General features: G+C 43.3%; 2 protein-coding genes across 4 annotated transcripts in view; one reads left to right on the top strand and one right to left on the bottom strand.

Moving 5' to 3' along the window:
- ZNF823 (zinc finger protein 823) overlaps positions 1-13,826 on the bottom strand; it is a 20,361-nt gene extending 6,535 nt beyond the window's left edge. The window contains exon 1 of one of the 3 annotated variants that reach the window (XM_032251665.1): positions 13,628-13,826. In XM_032251665.1, the coding sequence (XP_032107556.1) occupies positions 13,628-13,630 (3 nt within the window). In that variant the 5' untranslated portion in view covers positions 13,631-13,826. Of the gene's footprint in view, positions 1-6,731; positions 7,201-13,627 lie in introns of those variants that run through there. The other 2 variants (XM_032251666.1, XM_032251664.1) reach the window with 2 other exon arrangements.
- The window catches only part of ZNF441 (zinc finger protein 441), a 142,079-nt gene that overhangs the window by 96,678 nt on the left and 20,196 nt on the right, over positions 1-25,205 (top strand). The gene's annotated exons all lie outside the window — the stretch shown is intronic.

Below are 25,205 nucleotides of genomic sequence, written 5' to 3'. Positions count from 1 at the left end.
AGCTACTCGGGAGGCTAAGGCAGGAGAATTGCTTGAACCCACGAGGCAGAGAGTGCGGTGAGCCGAGATCGCGCCATTGCACTCCAGCCTTGGTAACAAGAGCAAAACTCCGTGTCAAAACAAAACAAAACAAAAAAACCGCTCTGGACACTGGATCACTACTGAGAGATCCTAGTAGCTAATGTTTCACATGTTTGGTTCCAACTTGTTACTTGGGATATTTAGCTCATCCTATGCAATTACACTAAGAGAGAACATTTGGAAACTGGCAGCTAGTTTCCTCTAGAACAAATGTAGTTAAGCATGACAAAAGACTCATAAAAAAACTCACTATTTCAATGGAAAAATTACAAATTTTTCATTGGATAATGACAAAGGAGAAGGAAAGACAGGGAAAGATTGCACATATTCTAAGAAAAAACTCAATGTCCCCTCTCATGATTATCTATTATATTCCCTAAATTCCTAAACAGACTTTTAGTAGCCAACAAAAATTACATTACCAAATCTAATAAAAGTCACAAATGTCTGAAAGGTTAAAAACTGGCCAGGTAGGTGGGCGTGGTGGCTCACGCCTGTAATCCCAGCACTCTGGGAGGCGGATCACCTGAGGTCAAAAGTTCGAGACCAGCCTGACCAATATGGTGAAACCCCGTCTTTTTAAAAAAAAAAAAAAAAAAAAAAAAAAACTGGCCAGGTACATTGGCTCATGCCTGTAATCGCAGCACTTTGAGAGGCCGAGGCAGGCAGATCACAAGGTCAGGATATTGAGACCATCTTGGCCAACATGGTGAAACCCCATCTCTACTAAAAATACAAAAAAAAAAAATTTATCCAGGTATGGTGGCACTTGTCTGTAATCCCAGCTACTCTGGAGGCTGAAGCAGGAGAATCACTTGAATCCGGGAGACAGAGGCTGCAGTGAGCCGAGATCCTGCCACTGCACTCCCGCCTAGCGACAGAGTGAGACTCCATCTCAAAAACAAGCAAACAAAAACCTTCTAACCAAGAAAGTTACAGCTTTCCAAAAACAGATAAAGAATTTTGAAACTATAATATTCAGCATCCCATACTATTAACAAGGAGATAAACAGAAAAAGGAAAGCAAAAAATGGTAGAAAAGCTTTGTAAGTTTTTATTTGTCCTTGGCTCAATCCCTCCCCACATCAGAGCCAATCTTGAAGCAGACACAAAGTTTTCATTGTGGATCCCCAGAGAGAGCAAATCAGGTCTCATTTGCAAATTATTGCCTTTGTATTTTCTAATTGGTATGGGGATTATCCAAAGGTGTGAAATGAGGCTCTCTTTTCTACTTCATCAATGATGGAGCTCAATCAGGGTCAAACATGACAAGAACTACTTCAAAACATTGCAAAATACACAAAAAGCCTGCAACCACCTGGAACAACAGATTATAATTAAGACATACAGCAGACCTACTAAATCTTGGGAAGAAAAGCTGGAGATAAAATTTCCTTCAGAAATTAGGGTACTGAAAAGCACCCAGATGTATTAGGGAATGCTTTTCTTATACCTACCTGATCTAATAGATACAAATTTGTTTGAAATAATACTAGTAATGTATTGGGTAGTTACAGCTTCCAACAGGGCAAATGAATGACAGTGATGTTATATGGAATGGGAGGAAGGAATTTGGAACAGTAAGTAATACTAATACTACTTCCAAAGCCACTATAGCATTATTTGAAACTGAAGGTCCATTCACTGCAAATGGTATACTACAAACTCTAGAGAATTCACTTAATAAAATTTAAGAAACAGCCCAGCACAGTGGCTCATGCCTGTAATCCCAACACTTTGGGAGGCAGAGGCGGGTGGGTCATGAGGTCAGGAGATCAAGACCACCCTGGTTAACACGGTGAAACTCCATTTCCACTAAAAATACAAAAAATTAGCCGGGCATGGTGGTGGGTACCTATAGTCCCAGCTACTCGGAAGGTTGAGGCAGGAGACTCACTTGAACCCGGGAGGCAGAGGTTGCAGTGAGCCAAGATCACCTCACTGCACTCCAGCCTGGGCGACAGAGTGAGACTTCATCTAAAAAAAAAAAATTAAGAAACAAGTAGGCTTACTATACTAATAGAAGCAAGCAAATAGAATCATATAGAATGTTCAGTTAAAATGAAAGCAGAAAAAGTGAAGTTGAAAAAACAGTCAAGTATTAGAATTGAAAACAGTAACATTTATTGTTATTAATCCAATTATGTTAACGCCACTTCAAATGTGTATTACCTATATATACCAGTTAAAAAGACACGGCCTGTCTGAATAGAATAAAAAAAACAAGGCCGGCCGGGCACTAACTCATGCCTGTTATCCCAGAACTTTGGGATGCCGAGGTGGGTACATGGCTTGAGGACAGGAATTCAAGACCAGCTTGGCCGTCTCTACTAAAAATAGAAAAAAATAAAAAAATAAAAATAAAAAAGCCAGGCATGGTGGCACATCCTGTAATCTTAGCTACTCAGGAGGCTGAAGCATGAGAATCCCTTGAACCTGGGAGGTAGAGGCTGCAGTGAGCTGAGCTTGTGCCACTGTACTCCAGCCTGGGAAACAGAGCAAGTCTCTGTCTCAAAAAAAAAAAAAAAAAAAAAAAAAGGCCGGGCGCGGTGGCTCACGCCTGTAATCCCAGCACTTTGGGAGGCAGAGGCGGATGGGTCACGAGGTCAAGAGATCGAGACCATCCTGGTCAACATTGTGAAACCCCGTCTCTATTAAAAATACAAAAAATCAGCTGGGCATGGTGGCGTGTGCCTGTAATCCCAGCTACTCAAGAGGCTGAGGCAGGAGAATTGCCTGAACCCAGGAGGCGGAAGTTGTGGTGAGCCGAGATCGCGCCATTGCACTCCAGCCTGGGTAACAAGAGCAAAACTCCGTCTCAAAAAAAAAAAAAAAAAAAAAAAAAAAAACCAACAAATAAAACAAGGCTCAGCAATGTGTACATGAAAACCATTTTAAACTGAAAGACACAAATATAAAGGTATGGAGGAATAAATGCCATTCTAGCCCTAATCAAAAGAAATATGGAATAGCTATTTTAAATCACATAAGGCCAGGCTCGGTGGCTCACGCCTGTAACTGCACTCCAGCCTGGGTGAGAGACCCAGGGTCCCTCCCTTTGGGAGGGTGAGGCAGGTGGGTCATCTGAGGTTAGGAGTTCAAGACCAGCTTGGCCAACATAGTGAAACCCCATCTCTACTGCAAATACAAAAATTAGCCGGGTGTGGTGGTGGGTGCCTTGTAGTCCCAGCTACTCAAGAGGCTAAGGCAGAATTGCTTGAACCCGGGAGGCAGAGGTTGCAGTGAGCCTAGATCATGCCATTACACTCCAGCCTGGGCAACAAGAGCAAAACTCTGGCTCAAAAAATAAAAATAAAATTAAAAAATTAATTCGGATAAATCAGGTTTTAGGTCAAGGAAAGATACAAGGGATGAAGAGATTTCAAAAAGATAAGGAAGTCAATTCTACAAGAAGACACTAATTCTTAATATCTATGCTCATAAAACAAATTATCAAAATATATAAGGCAAAACTTATAAAATCACACGGCAAAATACACATGTCCTGGATGGCTTCCCAGTACCTACTGGCATTCAATGCATGCTAACCTCTTCTTTCTGGCATCTCTAAGTAATACATGGTTTCTGTTATTTCTTGCATTTTGTTGAGTTGCTTCCTCTGTGTCTTACCTGACCAACATACCTGAATCTAATTTCTACCCAGTCGGGGCTTCCTTTGTAAGATTATTTTGGCAGTGGCTATCTTGGTAGTAATAAAATAAAAACTGGTCAGACAATGGGCCATAAGGTATCCACCAGGAAAAACAAGTTTCCTCTAAGAGGGAAACTGGGTTACTGGTCTGATATTTAGGCATTAGGTCACCTGGCAGGATAAAGAAGTACTATCCTATAAGTGATGTTTGGAAGGCTTTCAAATTAACCTGCTTGGGGAGGTCTTATGATTCAGGGCTTACATCTCGTCCCTTAGCAAAGAATCTTTTTTTTTTTTTTGAGATGAAGTTTTGCCCTTGTCCAGGCTGGAGGGCAATGGCACGATCTTAAGTGTGATCTCTGTCTCCCAGGTTCAAGTGATTCTCCTATCTCAGCCTTCTGAGGTGGCATGCGCCACCACACCCGGCTAATTTTGTATTTTTAGTAGAGACGGGGTTTCACCATGTTGGTCAGGCTGGTCTTGAACTCCTGACCGCAGGTGATCCACTTGCCTCAGCCTCTCAAAGTGCTGGGATTACAGACGTGAGCCACTGCACCCGGCGAGTAAAGAATCTTATTGTGAGTGCCTCAATTTTTTTTTTCAGACAGGGTCTCTCACCCAGGCTGGAGTGCAGTGACACATTCACAGTTCACTGCATACTCAAACTCCCAGGCTCAAGCAATCTTCCATCCTCAGCCTCCCAAGTAGCAGAGACTACAGGCATGTGCTACCATGCCTGACTAATTTTTTGTAGAGATGGGGTCTCTGTATGTGATCCAGGTTGGTCTCAAACTCCTGGGATCAAGTGGTCCTCCTGCCTCAGCTTCCTAAATTGTTGGGGTTATAGGTGTAAGCCATTGCACCCAGCCAAGCTCCTCAAATCTTATGGTGAATTCCTCAATCTATTGCTGTATTAATTAACACGTAACCTACTGACACTGATAAATACATTGATTTTTTTCTGAATCATAAAATTTTGCTGACTGTCTTCCTCACAGACCATTTTAGCCTGCAAGCTGTCATCCATAGCCTATTGTTTGTAACCTCTCTATTGTACCCTCCAATAAAAAGGATAAGTCCAGTTGGAGGGAAAAAAAAATTAAATTAAATTAAAAGTTTAAAAGATGGCCAGGCGCGGTGGTTCACGCCTGTAATACCAGCACTTTGGGGGGCTGAGGCGGGCGGATCATGAGGTCAAGAGATCGAGACCATCCTGGCCAACATGGTGAAACCTTGTCTCTACTAAAAATACAAAAATTAGCTGGGTGTGGTGGTGCAGTAGAATTGCTTGAACCCGGGAGGCGGAGGTTGCAGTGAGCCAAAATCGCACTACTGCACTCCAGCCTGGCAACAGAGCGAGACTCTGTCTCAAAAAAAAAAAAAAATTAAAAGGACAAGTCCAATGTGGGGAGTCCTCCTCTAATTCTCCTAAGCTTTCTTATAAAGGTAGCGAACTTGTAATAGACTTTGGAACACACCCAGCTTTGTTGGTGTGTTTTCTGGGTTAATCCTCAAATTTGGCTTCCAAAAATCCTTTATCAAATCACTTCTGTCTCAGCAGCTTTCATTTCAAACAACAGAAGTAACCCATGAAAGACAAAATATAAATATCCACAACCAAACCTCTCAGGATCCTCCAATGCAGGGATAGAGTTTATAGCCCGTGTCTTGAGAGACCTCAAGATTAAAGTAGAAAAACATAATATCTGTGAAAGACAAAACTAGCACACTTTCACAAGCTATAGGAAAATGTTTTCTGATTCAACAATATGGAGTGTTTTCTTTCTTCCTTCTTTTTTTGTATTTTCTTTTTTTAGACAGGGTCTCACTTTGTCACCCAGGCTGAAATGCAGTGGCTCAATCATGACTCTGCAGCTTCAGCCTCCTGGGCTCAAGTGATCCTCCCACCTCAGCCTTCTGAGTAGCTGGGACTACAGATGCAAGCCACCATGCCTGGCTAATTTTTGTATTTTCTGTAGAGATGGGGTTTCATCATGTTTCCCATGCTGGCCTAACTCCTGAGCTCAAGTGATCTGCCTGCCTTGGCCTCCCAAATTGCTGGGATTACAGGTGTGAGCCATCATGCCCAACTGAGTTTTCTTATGTAAGAAAATAAAGCAGGTCCCAAAGGAAGGGACTGGAAAATTCAACTGTATGAAAATCCCGTAGAGTTGTATGTGGCTTATGCCTGTCTTCCCAACACTGCCTGAGTTTGAGATCAGTCTAAGCAACATGGCAAAACCTCATTTCCACAAAAAATGTAAAAACTAGCCAGGGATGGTAGCATGTGCCTGTAGTTCCAGCTGCATGGGGGACTAAGGCAGGAGGATCGTTTGAGCCCAGGAGTCTGAGGCTGCAGTGAGCTGTGATTGCAGAACTGTACTACTCCAGCCAGCCTCAGTGACAGAGCAAGACCCTGACTCAAACATAAATGAATCAACTAATTAATGAGAAAATGGCTGAAAATTATTTCACAGAAGATGAAAGACTATAAGGAAAAAGCTCAACTCCAATGCTAGTCAGTAAAAAGCAACATATAATCACATGGAGGTAAGTATTTATAAGCAATAAACACACATGCACATATGGTCTGCCAGTTAATCTATACATGCCAACAGGTTTTCCTAGTAAATTAATATCTATCCATAATCTACAACCCAGCACATTTTCCCCCATATGTACAAAATTTATAAAGTGTTAGCACTTGGGGACAAAAACAAAGATGACATTGTCAACAAAGTCCAGCAAAAGTCCAGCAAAAATGAAACAATTCAAGTCTTATGAGCAGTGGAACATGAGAGTGAAGTAACTCATAGCCTCAGACAGCAACATGTATCAAACAGACTGAGGCAAAGAAACTAAAAATCAGCATAATATTAATGGTATAGTAAGCGTAATATTAACTAACTGAAAACTCAGAAGAGGGAAAACTATGCAGCTGGATTCACATGGGATAAACTAATGAATAACAGACACTCAGTCAACGTAAGGCTCTGACCTGTGGTGCCTCTGACTTCTGATAACAAAGGTGTGCCATTTGTTGAACGCCAATCAATTCTCCAGCAACAACTGGGTGTCCAATAATTCAATTCTTACACCACACAGAATTAACACAGATCCCATAAGTTTCTTACTGAAGGGCTCAGTCCCACAACAGGCCCCTACTGCAGATGCCATTTGCAAGCCCCAGGAACTAACCTTTTAACCAACTCAGTATAAATACAACAGCACCAGCCTCTGGTTCAATAATTGGCTAAAACAACTCATGAAACTCAGCAAAACACTTAAGGTTACTAGTTTGTTATAAAGGGTATTCAGCAAGGGAAAGGGCAGGGATGGGTAAAGCTTTCCCTCTTGAGTGATACCACCTTCCCAGCACATCAATGTGTCTACCAACCTGAAAGCTGTCCCAATGATGTCTTTTTTTTCTTTTTTTTTTTTTTTTTGAGATGCAGTCTCACTCTTTTTGTCCAGGCTGGAGTGCAGTGGTGAGATCTTGGCTCACTGCAACCTCCGCCTCCAGGGTTCAAGCAATTACCCTGCCTCAGCCTCCTGACAGGTGGGATTACAGGCCCAGCTAATTTTTGTACTTTTAGTAGAGATGGGTTTTCGCCATATTGGCCAGGCTAGTCTCCAACTCCTGACCTCGTGATCTGCCCACCTCAGCCTCCCAAAGTGCTGGGATTACAAGTGTGAGCCACCTCACCCGGCCCCAATGTCTTTGTTCAATAAATTTTACACAACTGGTCAGGCGCGGTGGCTTACACCTGTAATCCCAGCACTTTGGGAGGCTGAGGTGCGAGGATCACCTGAGGTCAGGAGTTCGAGACCAGCCTGCCCGACATGGAGAAACCCTGTCTCTACTAAAAATACAAAAATTAGCCAGGTGTGGTGGCACATGCCTGTAATCCCATCTACTCAGCAGGCTGAGGGAGAAGAATCACTTGAACCTAGGAGGCGGAGGTTGCAGTGAGCCAAGATCACGCCAATGCACTCCAGCCTGGCAACAAGAGTGAAACTCCAACTCAAAAAAAAAAAATTTATACAACTTAATCTCTAGCCTCCCTCCATTTCCTGGGGTCAGAAGATGGGGCTTAAAGTTCCAATCCTGTCATCATGTGTTTGCTCTTTCAGGTCACCAGTCCCCATCCTGAAGTTACCTAGTGACCTCACTATGAGTCACCTAATTAGCATAACTTTACCTAAGGTCTGACAAGAGCTTGGTGGGAATAACAAAACACATTCCCATCACTCACAAAAATTCAAGGATTTTAGGACTTCTTTGCTGGGACCTAGAAACAATGACCAAATATTTTTTAGGCCGGACACCATGACTCATGCCTATAAATTCAGCACTTTGGGAGGCTGAGGTAGGAGAATCATCTGAGGTCAGTAGTTCAAGACCAGCCTGGGCAACATGGTGAAACCCTGTCTCTACAAAAAATACAAACATTATCTGGGCATGGTGGTGCACACTTGTAGTCTCAGCTACTTAGGGGGTTGAGGCAGGAAGATTGCTTGAGCCCAGGAGATGGAAGTTCCAGTGAGCCATGATCATGCACTGCACTCCAGCCTAGGTGGCAGAATAAGACTCAAAAAAAAAAAAAAAGACCAAATATTTTTGAAAACTATATTATATCACAGACCCAAATAAACTCTCAGATTCATAAGCCCTTCGTCCATCATGCAGAACCAAAAGGTTCTCTAAGTCAGCCCAAACAGACTTTTAAATTTGTACAATACTCTGATTAAACAAACACAGTGAATGTAAAAGCAGACTCTAATACTGTTGATTTAACCCCAGCTCTGTAATCCTGGTTAACAGCTAGAATTAAATAAATCACTTCAGGCCAGGTGAGGCAGCTCACACCTGTAATCTCCGTACTTTGGGAGGCCAAGGCAGGCGGATCACTTGAGTCTATGAGTTCAAGATCAGCCTGGGCAACATGGTGAAACCTCATCTCTATGAAAAATACAAAAATTAGCTGGGCATAGTGGTGCATGCCTGTATGGCCACTCGGGAGGCTGAGGTGGGAGGATCACTTGAGCTCAGGAGGCGAGTCGGAGGTTGCAGTGAGCTGGGATCATGTGGCCTGGGTGACAGAACAAGACTCCATCTCAAAAAAGAAAAAAAAAGAAGAGATTGTGTGCTGGCTCAGACTGAGTCTAGTAGGAAGGAGAAAAATTTAAGGAAAGTTTGCTTTATATTAATTTTAGGCAGGCTGGTTAGTGAAGACAAAATTATTCAGCTAATCATTTCTGAGGCAAAGTGGAAATTTGGAGGGGTTTTTGTCTGGTCTTCTTAAAGGTTAAAAAGAGGCTCATAGTCAAAGCAATGCAGAGGGCCCAGCCACAAAACCCTTTTTAATCCCTCCTAAGAACTGACTGAAGTCAAGGTGAAACATTCTCTGATGTAGGATCTGATTTTCACCTTCCATCCTGCTCTCTCTCCTACCTTCTTTCTAATATTGTTTGCTCTTCACTTTGAAAAGCAATTTTCGGCTGGGGTGGTAGCTCTCAGCACTTTGGGAGGCCGTGGTGGGTGAATCAAGAGGTTAGAAGATCAAGACCATCCTGGCTAACATGGTGAAACCCCGTCTCTACTAAAAATACAAAAAATTCACTGGGTGTGGTAGCATGTGCCTGTAGTCCTAGCTACTCGGAAGGCTGAAGCAGAAGAATAGCTTGAACCCAGGAGGCAGAGGTTGCAGTGAGCTGAGATCTAGCTGTACTCTAGCATGGGCAACAGACAGACAGGCTCTGTCTCAAATAAAAAAAAGAAAAGCAATTTTCTGACTGGGTGTGGTGGCTCATGCCTGCAATCCCAGCACTTTGGGAGGCCAAGGTGGGTAGATCTCTTTGGGTCAGGAGTTTGAGACCAGCCTGGCCAACATGGTGAAACCCATCTCTAATAAAAATACAAAAATTAGCTGGGTGTGGTGGCGGGTACCTGTAATTCCAGCTACTCAGGAGGCTGAGGCAGGAGAATCACTTGAACCCGGGAGGCAGAGGTTGTAGTGAGCTGAGATCGCACCACTGCACTTCAGTCTAAGTGACAAAGCAATACTCCGTCTCAAACAACTAAAAAGTCCAGGCGTGGTGGCTCATGCCTGTAATCCCAACACTTTGGGAGGCCGAGGTGGGTGGATCACCTGAGGTCAGGAGTTCAAGATCAGCCTGGCCAACATGGCGAAACCTTGTCTCTACTAAAAATAACAAAAAATTAGCAGGGTGTGGTGGCACATGCCTGTAGTTCCAGCTGAGGCAGGAGAATCGCTTGAACCTGGGAGGCAGATGTTGTAGTGAGCTGAGACTGCACCACTGCACTCCAGCCTGGGCAACAGAATGAGACTCTGTCTCAAAAACCAGAAACAAAAAGAAAAAAAAAAAGGAAAGCAATTTTCTGCCTAAGCTTTGAGATCCTTGCAGATCTTATTGTTGGTTGTTTTCTCTTTTTGCAATTTTTTTTTAGAATGAATTTTTTTTTTTTTTTTTTTTTTTTTTTTTTGAGACATAGTCTTGCTCCGTCGCCAGGCGCCAGGCTGGAGTTCAGTGACGCAATCTCGGCTCACTGCAACCTCCTCCTCCCAGGTTCAAGCAATTCTCCTGCCTCAGCCTCCTGAGTAGCTGGGACTACAGGCATGTGCCACCACGCCCAGCTAATTTTTCTGTATTTTTAGTGGAGACGGGGTTTCACCATGTTGGCCAGGATGGTCTCGATCTCTTGACCTCGTGATCCGCCTGCCTCAGCCTCCGAAAGTGCTGTGATTACAGGAGTGAGCCACCGCGCCCAGCCAGAATGAAGTCACTTCTTACCCAAATCCAGATTTATTTTATTTGAGAATGTCTAGCAACAGCCCCACAACAGTAACAAAGATAACCTCAGACAGGGCATCACCCTAAATGTCTCTGCCTGTGGATCTTCAACTTTCCAGTGCTCTGTCGCTTCTCTCAGCATAAAGGGTTCCTCCCATGTTTGGAATGAACAGGTTGGGTCACCTGCCAGGAAGGTTCCCCAGGAAGAAACAATTCAACTGGGTCTTCAATGACCTCTCTCTGCAGGCTCCAGATTGACCTTAGCTCAGAGTCAGTGGTCTCAGGCTTCTCCACCCCAGTCAAGTCTACTCACTTACCTTTACATGCCTTACATGGGTATTTAAAAACAAATTACTTATGTGTGATGAATCCAGAAAAATCACTCCAATCCAGCATTTATGTTTATAGGAGAGAAGGAAACTGCAAAGAACCTATATTTTATAGTTCAACAGGAAAAGCATAAGTATCTATCTGTTTCAGACAACAAATGTCATTAATTTATCATTTCCATAATAATAAATCATTTAGTAAGTAAATAATGATATTTGAGTTCTTTAGCTGTTGGAAAGTCCTGTCCCACAGAATTTTGCATTAGTATGTCAAGTCCAAATAACAGGAACAGAATAGAGTTATTCACTGTCTCAAATGCTCCACTCTACAAAGGAGAGGAACTAACATTTTGGTAAATCTTTATAATTCATCAATATATCCACCACATTTTCTTGGAAAATGTATTCATTTTTCTGCAGTCATAATAAAAAACAGTGTTTCCCAACTTCTTTTCACTCCTAGGCCATGAAATTCCATTTGAAATTGTCCAATAAAAAAACAGACCTGAGGCCAGGCGTGGTAGCTCACTCCTGTAATCCTAGCACTTTGGGAGGCTGAGGCAGGTGGTTCACTTGAGCTCAGGAGTTTGAGACCAGTCTGGCCAACATGGTGAAACCCTGTCTCTACTAAAAATACAAAAAAATTAGCTGGGCATGGTAGCATACATCTGTAATCCCAGCTACTCAGGAGGCTGAGGTGAGAGGGTTGCTTGAACCCAGGAGATGGAGCTGCAGTGAGCTGAGATCTTGCCACTGCACTCCAACCTGGGTGACAGAGCGAGAATCCATCTCAAAAGAAAGTAAATAAAAGTTAAAAATAATAATAAAACATAGGACTAAATATGTAATTTGTTTTCTGAAACCCCAACTTGTTCTTGCCTCTTCGAACATACTTTCTCTTCTTTATTAAGCCCTAATGATAAAATGCATTTTGCAGTTATTAAAAAGCTGAAGCTGAAATGAGTGAACAAATCATTTCAAGATGATAAATGCAGGGAGGGGCTGACTGGAATGCAGACAAATCTGACTCAAGTGTCACTTCAGGTCCTCTATCACTTGGGACATCTCCCACCCCCATCCTGCTCACTAAACTGCTGCATAACTAGTCTCTCAGGAGATGCTACCCTCAATACCACCAACCAGCTGGCTCACCAGCCATGTGTCCCCAAGGAATGGAAACTGGGATTGGAGGAAGAAAAGCTGAATGTTTTAAGGGCTTCACTTTTTGACAAACAGTATACCAGGGAACTCCTCCCACCCTGACGGCACACAGCTGCTCCCCTATAAGGTCCCACCCCTCACCTCAGGCTGTCTTCTGGGAGGAGTGATTCAAAGCTGCTGTTCACTACATACTACAAAAGATTCAGCAGCTATGGGCATCGTGGAGTAGACTCAAACAGTTCTGTAACCCAGGACCAGGATACCACAGAGAGTGGGCTGAGGACAGATCACCCTGTACAATTTGCAAAGAGGAACCTCAACTGAAAATATTCTTTACAAGTATCTCTGTGTAGACAAGATAAAGGACAGCCACACACACACATACTTTTCTTTCCTACACTGGATTCAAGTGGTTATTCTTTGCTTCCTCACATGTGAAATGTTCACAAACACAAAACAAATCTTTTAAAAAGAGCCATACATTGCTATGTTAATACAAGCTACAATTAAAATAATGCCTCTGTTTGAAATATTGCCTGAGGAACGAGTTCATAAAGTTGCTGTGAATTGAGAGGAGAGAAAGTCTGGGGAAGGCTCTGGAAACCAAGGGATTTACTGCCAGCCCTAGGAGGAGTTAGGATGAGGGGATAGGGTGATGGATTTGAGACCCTGTTGCCCACATCTTTGGAAGACTGGTAGCCCTTGGGAAGAAAGAAGGTGTTGGGGACCCCACGGATCACAGCTCCTCTTTCCAAGCACAAACCCCACACACGAGTCTGGATTCTGCCTAGGGACCCTTCCATCGTCACCGTGCAGCGTCCTCACCGGGTTCACAGGAACTGCGAGCCAGGCTGGAGGCGAGATTGCAGTTGATATTAACCAGGTGCCCTCAGCCCCGCCGCCTCACGGGGCCGCCTCCCTGAGAGTCAGGTCACAGCAGACACCGGCTTCCCCGCTGTCCCTGGGGATAAGATCTCTGAGAGTTGCTCAAGAGTCGCCAGAGTTCTTTCTCAATGCCAGCGGAAAGGCTGGCGCCAAGCAGGCTGAAGACCCCACAAGGGAGCCCACTCAGCAGAATAATACGGTTCTTCACCTCCCGACCCAAGATTCGCCACTCACTTCTTCACCAACCAGCGACCCCACATCCCAGCCGCCCCCGACCAGACCCCTAAACACCCCACCTCCAAACCTCTCAGCGAGGCGGATCTAGGGTGTCCTCCCCTCTCTCCCTATTAAACTGTTTCTGCTGCAGCTCTCGGCATCTGGGTGCGGTGACTCGGGCCGCGAACCTGTGCGGGTTACAGCCGCACAATCTGGGGAGGCGCGGGGCTGTGGGCGCGGAACTGCCCAAGAGAGGGCGCCGGGACCTCAGTGGCCGCGCAGGGACAGGACAGGACACCGGGGTCCCGGCTGCCAGCCCGGCCCCATCATGCGGCCGAGGGGACCGAGGGCCGAGCTAGGGCTGGGGGACTTGGGTTTGCAGACCCCGGAGTCGCCCAGGGCGAGGCCCGGGTCCTCTCACGGTCGGTTCCGGCCGGTTCTAACCAGACCCTTCTTTGCCTCGGGACCCCGGACCCCGCACACTCACCATTTCCAGCTTCCAGGTGTCCGGATGTCTTCCCTACACGCCAGTGTCCAGTGTGGGTCCCAGCGCCACAGACGCTGATACAGACCTTCCAGGGCGTCTCTCCCTCAGCGACAGAGTCAGGACTCGGAGCGCAGGGGCGTGGTGAAGACTCCGCGGGCTCTTTGAACGTCGCACCCTCCTCCCCAAAGCGTGCCTGATTGACAGTTCCCACAACCCCGCCCCTCGTCCCTGATTGGATAGTGCTCCAGATCCCGCCCCCTGGCGACTGATTGACAAAAGAAGCGATCTTACAGCGCTGAGTGGAGCCGGATGAACAGGTTCCAGACACTGCCCTTGGCAAGGCGGGCTTCCTCCCAACGTCGTGACCCTACCCCTCCCGAAGTGACGTTTGCATTTTAGCATTTCCTGATTGTACTCGGTAAGTTCTTCCTGCTTTTTCCTCCTGGACAGGGACTCACAAGTGGGTGCAGGGAATTTCAGGCTCCCTGTCCAGTGGAGCCATTCCCTGGCCTCGGAGCAGGAGGGAAACCCAGGGCGCACAGGCCACCCTGCGGCAGGAGACAGGGACTGATGTCCTCCAGGGATCAGGAATTTGGGATGAGGCTGCTGGCGACATGGCCAAGCCTTTCCCTCACCTTATCTCTCAATCTACTCATTTTCAGCCCAGAAGGTAAAAACACGACAGCAAAATAAAATTGTTAAGTATGTGGAAAAACTGGAATTATATGGCAACAATATTTCATAAAGAATTAAAAGAGAACCCTGGAGGCGGAGGTTGCAGTGAGCCGAGATGGCGCCACGGCCTGGGCGACAGAGCAAGACTCCGTGTCCAAAAAAAAGAGAGAGAGAAGAAAAGCAAAAACTTAAACTAGCTCAGAGAAGCAGCCTGCTGCACTCACAGTTCACAAGCAGACCCCTTTCAGGAGCTCAAACATATTCCCAAGCTGGGAAGCCAGACCATAATTCACAGAATTGAGTCCTGGGATGGGTTAGAAACTGGTGATGAGGACACTTAAGGATTTAACTCTGAGATCTCAAAATACCTCTCCCCTTTGTAGGGCATGGAAATGTTCCCTCGTATGCCATTACATGTTAAAAAAACGTTCCAAGCAAAAGCCGAGACATTAGACTTTGATTTTGAAAGCATTCGCCTTTCTCTGTATGTTTATGAAGTCAGAATACTAGACTTAAAAGCATTAGAGCCAGGCGCGGTGGCTCATGCTTGCAATCCCAGCACTTTGCGAGGTCGAGGCCAGCGGATCACCTGAGGTCGGGAGTTCGGTTCGAGGCCAGCCTGACAAACATGGTGAAACCCCGTTTCTACTAAAAATACAAAATTAGCCGGGCGTGGTGGCGCATGCCTGTAATCCCAGCTACTGGGGAGGCTGAGGCAGAAGAATGGCTTGAAGCCGGGATCGCGCCATTGCACTCCAGTCAACAATAGCAAAACTCCCTCTCATAAAACAGACAAAGCGTTATGAACTAGAAGCTGGTCCCCATGGCTAAATAGAAAGGAGGTGAACATGAGATGTCAATAGATGAAATGAAATCTTTAATCGACTTCTAGAAAACAGCATTTTCTGTTTAAAAAATGATGCCTGAGTATAACTAATGCATAAATGATACTGTTTCCTTAAAAAAAAAAAAGCACGCACACGCGCGCGCGCGCACACACACACACACACACACACACACACTCTATTATCTCAGAAACTCTTCCCTGAAGAATAAACCACTGTTCTATGAGATGCTCCACCCCTCACTCCTCACATTAGCTGCTCCTGGAACAATGTTCTATTTATTTGTTTCCACACACGTTAAAAGAGGGGACAATATATCAAACTAACTTATTGTCAGGAGTTTATGTACAGATTTTATACATTTTTACAAATGGCAGCAAGTAAGTAGTTGATTTCCTGGCAGGCAGCTCTATGGCAACACCATGCTTTTCTGAATTAGGATGTTTATTTCTGAGTTTTTTTAAAAAGAAAACAAAACACAGGCCAGATGTGGTGGCTCACGCCTGTAATCCCAGCACTTTGGGAGGCCGAGGCAGTCAATCACCTGAAGTCGGGAGTTTGAGACCAGCCTGACCAACATGGAAAAAACCCGTCTCTACCAAAAATACAAAATTAGCCAGGCGTGGTGGTACATGCCTGTAATCCTAGCTACTCAGGAAGCTAAGGCAGGAGAGTCACTTGAACCCGGGAGGTGGAGGTTGTGGTCAGCTGAGATCAAGCAAGCCATTGCACTCAAGCCAGAGCAACAAGAGTGAAACTCCATCTCAAAAAAAAAAAAAAAAAAAAAAGAAAAGAAAAGAAAAAAGAGAGAACTCCTTCCCCAACCCTCTGTCACAAAGATATCCTCTAATACCTGCTGGTATTAGAGGATACCACCCGGGAGGTGGAGGTTGTGATGAGCCGAGATCGCACCATTGCACTCCAGCCTGAGTAATGAGCGAAACTCCATCTAGCCCATACTAAGGAGACTTCTACTACATCTCTAGGGCTTAAAAGACTGCTGGCCAGGCACAGTGGCTCATGCCTGTAATCCTAGCACTTTGAGAGGCCAAAGCGGGCAGATCACCTGAGGTCAGGAGTTTGAGACCAGCCTGGCCAACACAGAGAAACCGTGTCTCTACTGAAAAGACAAAATTAGCCTGGCATGGTGGCTCATGCCTGTAATCCCAGCTACTCAGTAGGCCGAGGCAGGAGACACTTGAACCCAGGAGGCAGAGGTTGCAGTGAGCTGAGATCGCACCATTGCACTTCAGGCTGGGCAACAAGAGAAAAACTCCATCTCAAAAAAAAAAAAAGAAAGAAAGAAAGAAAGAAAAAGAAAGAAAAGGCTGAGCGCAGTGGCTCATGCCTGTAATCCCAGCACTTTGGGAGGCTGAGGCAGACAGATCACCTGAGGTCAGGAGTTCAAGACCAGCCTGGCCAACATGGTGAAACCCTATTTCTACCAGAAATGCAAAAATTAACCAGTGTGGTGGCAGGTGCCTGTAATCCCAGCTCCTCAGGAGGCTGAGGCAGGAGAACGGCTTGAACCCAGGAGGCAGAGGTTGCAGTGAGCCAAGATATTGTCACTGCACTCCAGCCTGGGAAAAAAGAGACAAACTCTCTCCCAAAAAAAAAAAAAAAAAAAAAAAGACTGCTAAACAGGAAGCCAAAAATGGCAACTTGTCTCCTCTGAATTTACAAACCTGCCATTATCCTTGACTTATATTATTGAGTAAAAGCTCAATAATCAGAAAAAGACCAATAGGTACAAAGGGCAGACAGCTTTGGACAGATTATACATTAGGCCAATCACACTGTAGCTTCTTTCTTTTGATCTTTTGCCTTGTGCTAATCTTCCACTGGATTGGACATAGATGCAGATCATGGCTACTTAATAATCTAAAAGGCAACTGGCTCTGTCTGCCTTGGCATGCGCAAAATTTCTGACCCAATTATTTCCCAGTGTGCTACTTGTAAGTCTCACCCAATTGCTGAATGAAACCAACATACCTCAGAGAATCCTCCAAAGTCCATGCTGGCCCTCACATTATTCCAAATGGATTAGTTTCTCTCTAGCTTAAGGCCATTCTCATTGTTTGGTGATTGTCTGCATGTTTAATGGTTGGGCTCAATGCTGTACAGCTACACATGCTCATGTATGAATGGTGAAGTAAGGAGTAATGGAAATTATTTCTCATTTTGGCATACCTTTGTGGGCTGAATCAGACCATTGAAGTAATTGTATAGCTGATCATGAAATACATTCTTAGCCAGGCACGGTGGCTCATGCCTGTAATCCCAGCACTTTGGGAGGCCGAGGCAGGTGAATCATGAGGTCAGGAGTTTGAGACCAGCCTGGTCAACATGGTGAAACCCCATCTCTACTAAAAATACACAGATTAGCCAGGCATGGTGGCATATGCCTGTAATCGGAACTACTCTGGAGGCTGAGGCAGGAAAATCACTTGAACGCAAGAGGTAGAGGTTGTGGTGAGCTGAGATGATGCCATTGCACTGCAGCCTGGGCAAAAAGACCAAAACTCCGTCTCAAAAAAAAGAAAGAAGTTGTTCAATTAAGAGATAGAAATGACAATTACACATATGAAATGATGCTCCCCATCATTCCATCATTGGTTGTCAGTGAAATGCAAATCAAAACCACAGTGAAATTCCAATCCAAACCCATTGACGTGGCTATTACACAACCAATTTGGGAGTGGATGGAAGAAATGGCAAACCTCATGCATTGCTGGGGAGAATGTTAAATACTGCAGCCACTGTGTAAAACAGTATAACTATTCCTGAAAAAGTGAACTTAGAATTACTCTGTGACTCAGCCATTCAACTCCTAAGTATATATCCAGAAAAATAGAAATCAGAAACACACACAGACACATATACCCCAATTTCATGGCAGCCTGATTCACAATAACCAAAATAGTATTGTGGAAATAACCCCCATGTTCGTCAACATATGAGTGAATAAACAAAGTGTGGTTTATCCATAAAATAGAATACTCAGGCACAAAAAACTGAATTATTGGTACATTCTGCTACATGAAGAACCCTGAAAACATTTTGCCAAGTGAAATAAGTCAGACACAGGACAAATATTGTAGGCTTTTACTTATTAAGTACCTAGAGCAGTCACACTCATGGAGCAAGCAAGTAGAAGAAAGATTATCAGGGCCTGAGGATAAGGTGGAATGAGGAGCTGTTTTATTTACTGGGTAATGAGTTTCTGTGTGGAGTGATAAAAAGTTCTGGAGATAGTCACACTACATTATAAACGTATTTAATGCTACTGAATTGCACACTTAAAAATGATTTCGCCGGCCTTGGTGGCTCACACCTGTAATCCCAGCACTTTAGGACGCCAAGGCAGGCAGATCACAAGCTCAAGAGATCGAGACCATCCTAGCCAACATGGTGAAACCATGTCTCTACTAAAAATACAAAAATTAGTGAGTAGTGATGGCATGCACCTGTAATCCCAGCTGCTCAGGAGGCTGAGGCAGGAGAATTGTTTAAACTGAGGAGGCAGAGGTTGCAGTGAGCTGAGATTGCACCACTGCACTTAGCCTGGCAACAGAACAGAACTCTGTCTCAAAAAAAAAAAAAAAAAAAGAAAGAAAAAGAAAAATGATTTCAATGACAAATTTTGTGTTACTATGTGTTACTTCCACACAACTTATAGATGAAAGACAAGATACAATTCCAGTTACTAGAGATGAATGTAACTATATCTGGGATAAAAACTTACACTGGAGAGGGCTGTGCATGTTGGTATCTACATGTAGCTACTCTGGAGTCTGAGGTGGCAAGATCACTTGAGCCTAGGAATTAAAATTCAACGGTGGCAACATAGCCAGACTCCAGGTCTAAAAAGAATAATAAAATAATAATAATACACTGGATAGAGCCAGACATGGTGGCTCATGCCTATAATTCCAGCTACTTGGGAGGATGATGTGGGAGGATCCCCTCAGGCCAGAAGTTCAAGACCTGCCTGGGCAACATAGTGAGATCTTGCCTCCAAATAAATTTTAAAACAGTGCAGGGTGGTGGTGCAAGTTGTCCCAACAACTTCAAGGCTGAAGTGGGAGGATCACCTGATTCCAGGAATTTAATGCTTCAGTGAGCCATGATGATACCACTGCATACTAGCCTGGGTGAGAGAGCAAGACCATGACCCAAAAAAAAAAGAGAGAGAGAGAATAGAGTAGAAAGTGTTAAAAGTGAAATATCCGCCAAAAAACAACCAAAAAATATGAACAGAACATCAATGAGTTGTGTAGTAGTGACTACACAGGTACAAGTAACCTGTGTTTTAGGTTAAAAAAAATGATCAGAGGCCGGACGTGGTGGCTCACACCTGTAATCCCAGCACTTTGGGAGGCCGAGGCGGGCGGATCACCTGAAGTTAAAAGTTCAAGACCAGCCTGGCCAACATGGCGAAACCCCATCTCTACAAATAAATACAAAAATTAGCCAGATGTGGTGGTGCATGCCAGCTACTCCAGAGGCTGAGGCACAAGAATCTCTTAAACCTGGGATGTGGAGGTTGCCAGTGAGCTGAGATTGTACCACTGCACTCCAGCCTGGGCAACAGAATGACACGCTGTCTCTCTTTTTTTCTTTCTTTCTTTTTTTTTTTTTTAAATCAGCCACGTTTTCCAAATTAGATGAAAACTATAAACCTTGAAATACGGAGAGAGATCCAAGATGGCTGATCACTAGCAGCTCAGGATTGTAGCTCCCAGTGAAAGCACAGAGAACGAGAGGACGCCACACTTTCAGACGAACTTTTGTTGCTCACGGATCAGGAGATTCCCAGTGGAGAAGCCCCACGGGTCACCAGCGTGACTCTTGTGGCCGGTGAGGCGGTTTTGCCGGCTCCCCAGCGTGGCAGTTCTTGGTGCAGAGTAAACGGGACTGGGTCCCCTTTTGGTCGACGTTTGGAGCTCCAGGAAGGCAGAGTCGCCTATTCAGCTGATTGAAAAAGGGACTCAAGAAGGAAGCCAGACAGGAGATTCCCGGGCAGAAAAGCACCACGAATCTTAACGCCGCTGTTTTGCCTGGCGCAGTGGATTGTTCAGATTCCGGCGCTGGGAATCAACAAGTTGGACGTCCACTCAAAGACCTAATTGAAAGTCGGTAATTACAAAGACGACAGGTGGATAAATTTACAATGATGGGAAGAAACCAGCGTAAAAAGGCTGAGAATACCCAAAATCAGAATGCCTCTCCCTCTACAGGGGATCACAGTTCCTCATCAACAAGGGAACAAGGCCTGATGGAGAACGAGTGCATTCCGTTAACGGATTTAGGCTTCAGAATGTGGATAATAAGGAACTTCTGTGAGTTAAAAGAACATGTTCTAGCCCAATGTAAAGAAACTAAGAACCTTGAAAAAAGATTTGACGAAATGCTAACGAGAATAGACAATCTAGAGAGGAATATAAGTGAATTAATGGAACTGAAGAACACAATACAAGAACTTCGAGAAGTATACACAGATTTTAACAGTCGAATTGATCAAGCAGAAGAAAGGATATCAGAGGTCGAAGACCAACTTAATGAAATGAAACGAGAAGACAAGATTAGAAAAGAAAGAGTAAAAAGGAATGAGCAAAGTCTCCAAGAAATATGGGACTATGTGAAAAGACCTAATTTACGTTCGCTAGGTGTACCTGAATGTCATGAGAATGAATCCAAGCTGGAAAATATTCTTCAGGATATTATTCAGGAAAACTTTCCTAACCTAGTAAGGCAGGAAAATAATCAACTTCAGGTAATACAGAGAACACCACAAAGATATTCCTCAAGTAGAGCAACCCCAAGACACATAATCATTAGATTCACCAGGGTTGAAATAAAGGAGAAAATTCTAAGGGCAGCTAGAGAGAAAGGTCAGGTTACCCAGAAAGGGAAGCCTATCAGACTCACAGCAGATCTCTCAGCTGAAACCCTACAAACTAGAAGAGAGTGGGGGTCAATATTCAATAACCTCAAAGAAAAGAATTTTCAACCCAAAATCTCATATCCAGCCAAATTAAGCTTCATAAATGAAGGAAAAATAAAATTTTTCGCAAACAAGCAAGGACTCAGAGATTTCATCACCACCAGGCCTGCTTTACAAGAGCTTCTGAAAGAAGCACTATACACAGAAAGGAACAACCAGTATCAGTCATCCCAAAAACTTACCAAAAGGTAAAGAGTATCTCCATAATGAAGGATCTATATCAACTAATGGGCAAAATAGCCAGCTAGCATTAAACGACAATATTAAACTCACAAATATCAATCCTAAATTTAAATGCATTAAATGCTCCAATAAAAGATACAGACAGGCAAATTGAATAAAAAGTCAAAACCCATCGGTTCACTGTATCCAGATCCATCTCATAAGCAAGGACACACAAAGACTCAAAACAAAGGGTTGGTGGAAGACTTACCAATCAAATGGAGAGCAAAAAAAAAAAAGAAAACAGGAGTTGTAACTTTTGTCTCTGACAAAATAGACTTTAATAGTAACAAAGACTAAAAGAAACAAAGAAGGACATTACATAATGGTAAAAGGATCAATGCAACAACAGGAGTCAATGATCATAAATACATATGCACCCAAAATAGGAACACCCAGATACATAAGACAAGTTCTTAATAACTTATAAAGAGACTTGCACTCCCGCACAATAATAGTGGGAGACTTTGACACCACATTGTTAATATTCAACGGATCCATGAGATAGAAAATTAGCAGGGACATCTGTGATTTGAACTCAGACCTGGAACAAGTAAACTCAGTGAATATTTATAGAATTCTTCACCCCAGGTCCACAGAACATACATTTTTCTCAGTATCATATTACACCTATTTTGAAAGTGACCACATAATTGGAAGTAAATCAGTCTTCAGCATTTGCATAGCATTTCACAGACTTAAATGAAATATTGGTTGGCTGTTTGTTGTTTTCTTCCCTTATTCCTTCCTGTCTCTGCTGTTAAGCACAATTATCGGCATAAAAGAGGTTTTTAATACCTATTTTTAGATTGCATTCCAGCCTGGGCAATAGAGCAAGACTCCTGTTCTCTCTCCCCCTTTCTCTTTCTCTTTCTTTCTTTAAAAAAAAAAAGAAAGAAAGAAAGAAACCCATTCTCTACAGAAAGTACAAAAAAAAAAAAAAAAGAAAGAAAGAAAAAAATGCTACATTTGTGGACTTTATTTTTAATAATAGAAATAGTACTTGCTCACTGGAAAAAATACAGTGAGACTGGGTCTAAAAAAAAAAAAAAAAGAAATACAAGAAGCGCCACAAACCACAAGCACAATATGTATGAGAAAACCTACACCAAGGCACATCATCATCAAACTTCTGAAAGCCAGAGATAATGAAAAAAAAAATTTTTTTTGAGATGAAGTCTTGCTCTGTTGCCCAGGCTGGAGTGCAGTGGTGCAATCTCAACTCACCGCAACCTCCACCTACTGGATTCAAGTGATTCTCTTGCCTCAGCCTCCTGAGTAGCTGGGATTACTTACAGGCATGTGCCACCACGCCCAGCTATTTTTTTGTATTTTTGGCTGTTTTGTATGTTTTGGCTGTTTGTATTTTTGGCTGTTTGTATTTTGGCTGTTTGTATTTTTGGCTGTTTTGTATTTTTGTTTTGTATTTTAGCCCAGCTATTTTTTTGTATTTTTGGCTGTATTTTGTATTTTTGTATTTTTTGTGTTTTTGGCATTTCACATGTTGGCCAGACTTGTCTTGAACTCCTGACCTTGTGATTTGCCTGCCTAAGCCTCCCAAAGTGCTGGGAAGAAAATATGAGCTGACACCACGTGTGCCACCACACTCGACTGATAATGAAAAAAATTGGAAACAACTGGAGAAAAAAGACAACTACAGAGACACAAAAATTGATTACAGACTTGTTATCAAAAACAATGTAAACCAGAAGACAATGGAGAAAAATTTTTAAGAAACTAAAAAAAAAACCAAATCTGCCAATCAAGAATTCTATATTCAGCAAATATCTTTCCAAATAATGGGAAAATAAATACTTTATTCAGTCATACTAAACGTGTTTGTAATCGGCATACTTGCTCATTGTCAATTGAATTCCTGGGGCAGAAGAAAAATGTTACCAAATGGAAATCTGTGAAGAATGAAAAGCACCAGAAAAGCTAACTACTTGAGTAAATATAAAGGATTTTTTACTATTGTCTATTTTTAAAAGAAAAGATCACTGAATCTGAAAAAAAAAAAAAATGAGGGGTAAGAAAAGACAAAAAAATAGCAATTTATTATTGTGTTATACAATTAATATGGAAAGGATCTGCAATAGGCAAACAAATAGCCAAACAATTCTAAGCACAACAAACAAACAAACAAAAATGGATGACAACAAAGCTGAATCAAGATAATGTGGCTTTGGCAGAAAGACAAATGAATACATTGATGGAATAGAATAATCGTATCAGAAATATACTCCTACATGTGATCCAGTGGTTTAGGATAAAGATCAATATAATATTGTAGAGTCACACCATGAATTATGAATCTATTTGAAAATAAGAGGTATGTGTGTATGTGTATGAAATGTTCAATGAAAATAGCAAGGTGTATAGTAACATGTATGCAATGATCCCATCCTATGTGAATTCTAGAAGCACTAAGAAGTGATCTCACAGAATGGTTGTTTCAGTGGTTACACCTGGCAGTTGCAAAAGTAACACTGTCCCCTAGGTAAGGTCTTATCATTTATTTGGAATACGTTTCAATGTAAGCTATTCTCATGAATACTCTGATGAAATAGCTCTCCAAGGCCCCCAGTGACCAAGCACTTGCCCAACTCTCCAGTTAACCTGCATTCAGTGTGAGTGACCTGTGTCACAGTTGACCAATGTTCCCATCTCGAAATGCCTTCTCCTGCAAACTACCAGGAGAGGACACCCACCTATTCTCCCACCTTACTGGCCTGCCCAGCCTTTTGCAGGCTCTTCCTCTTGCTATGCTCAGAGGTGGACAGCCTCCAATCTTCTCCTGAACCCTCTTCTTCTGATATATTTTGTCCTTCACCCTGAAACCAGGTCACCTCTTCTGGAACCAGGTCTTTAAATGGTCTCCATATGCTAAGGACTTTCAAAGTTGCATTCAGAACTTTCTCCCAAGCTCCAGACTCCTAGGTCCAATGGCCTGCTCAACACCTCCCTTGTTTGGCTCAAACTTATCATGGCCAGACACAAACATAACCCTTGACTTCCCCTCCAATAATCTCCCTCGAGCCTTCCTCCTCTGAGTAAGAGGCAGCATTCAGGGGCTCTGGAAAATAAAATGTATCCTTGACTCTCCTACTACTTCACTACATCAGAAGTCCTATAAAACCTATCCCTGCCTGTTTAACTCTGATTCATTATTGTTTGTTTTTGGTTTCGTTCTATTTTGTTTTTCTAAAATTATTAATTCATTGTTTTAAATTTTTTATTTTTATTTTTTCTAAGTACATAGTGGTGTATATATTTATGGGTCACATGAGGTGTTTTGAAACAGTATTGCAATGTGTAATGATCACATCATGGGGAATGGGGTATTCATCCCCTCAAGCATTTATCCTTTGGGTTATAAACAATCCAATTTTATGCTGTTAATTATTTTAAAATGTATAACTATGGGAGGCCGGGGCTGGTAGATCATGAGGTCAAGAGATCAAGATCATCTTGACCAGCATGGTGAAACCCCGTCTCTACTTAAAAAATACAAAAATTAGCTGGGCATGGTGGCACATGCCTGTAGTCCCAGCTACTCAGGAGACTAAGGCAGGAGAATCACTCTGAACCTGGAAGGCAGAGGTTGCAGTGAGCTGAGATCATGCCACTGCCTGGGTGGCAGAGTGAGATTCCGTCTCAAAAAAAATTATATTAAAAATGTAAGATTTGCCGGGCGCGGTGGCTCAAGCCTGTAATCCCAGCACTTTGGGAGGCCGAGGTGGGTGGATCACGAGGTCAAGAGATCGAGACCATCCTGGTCAACATGGTGAAACCCTGTCTCTACTAAAACTACAAAAAATTAGCTGGG

The sequence above is a fragment of the Sapajus apella genome, unplaced genomic scaffold (genome assembly GCF_009761245.1).
Source record: "Sapajus apella isolate SASKATOON/1434 unplaced genomic scaffold, GSC_monkey_1.0 scaffold77, whole genome shotgun sequence".
NCBI lineage: Eukaryota > Metazoa > Chordata > Mammalia > Primates > Cebidae > Sapajus > Sapajus apella.
The sequence above is the reverse complement of the archived record's forward strand: the minus strand, read 5'-3'. Positions and strand labels throughout refer to the sequence as shown.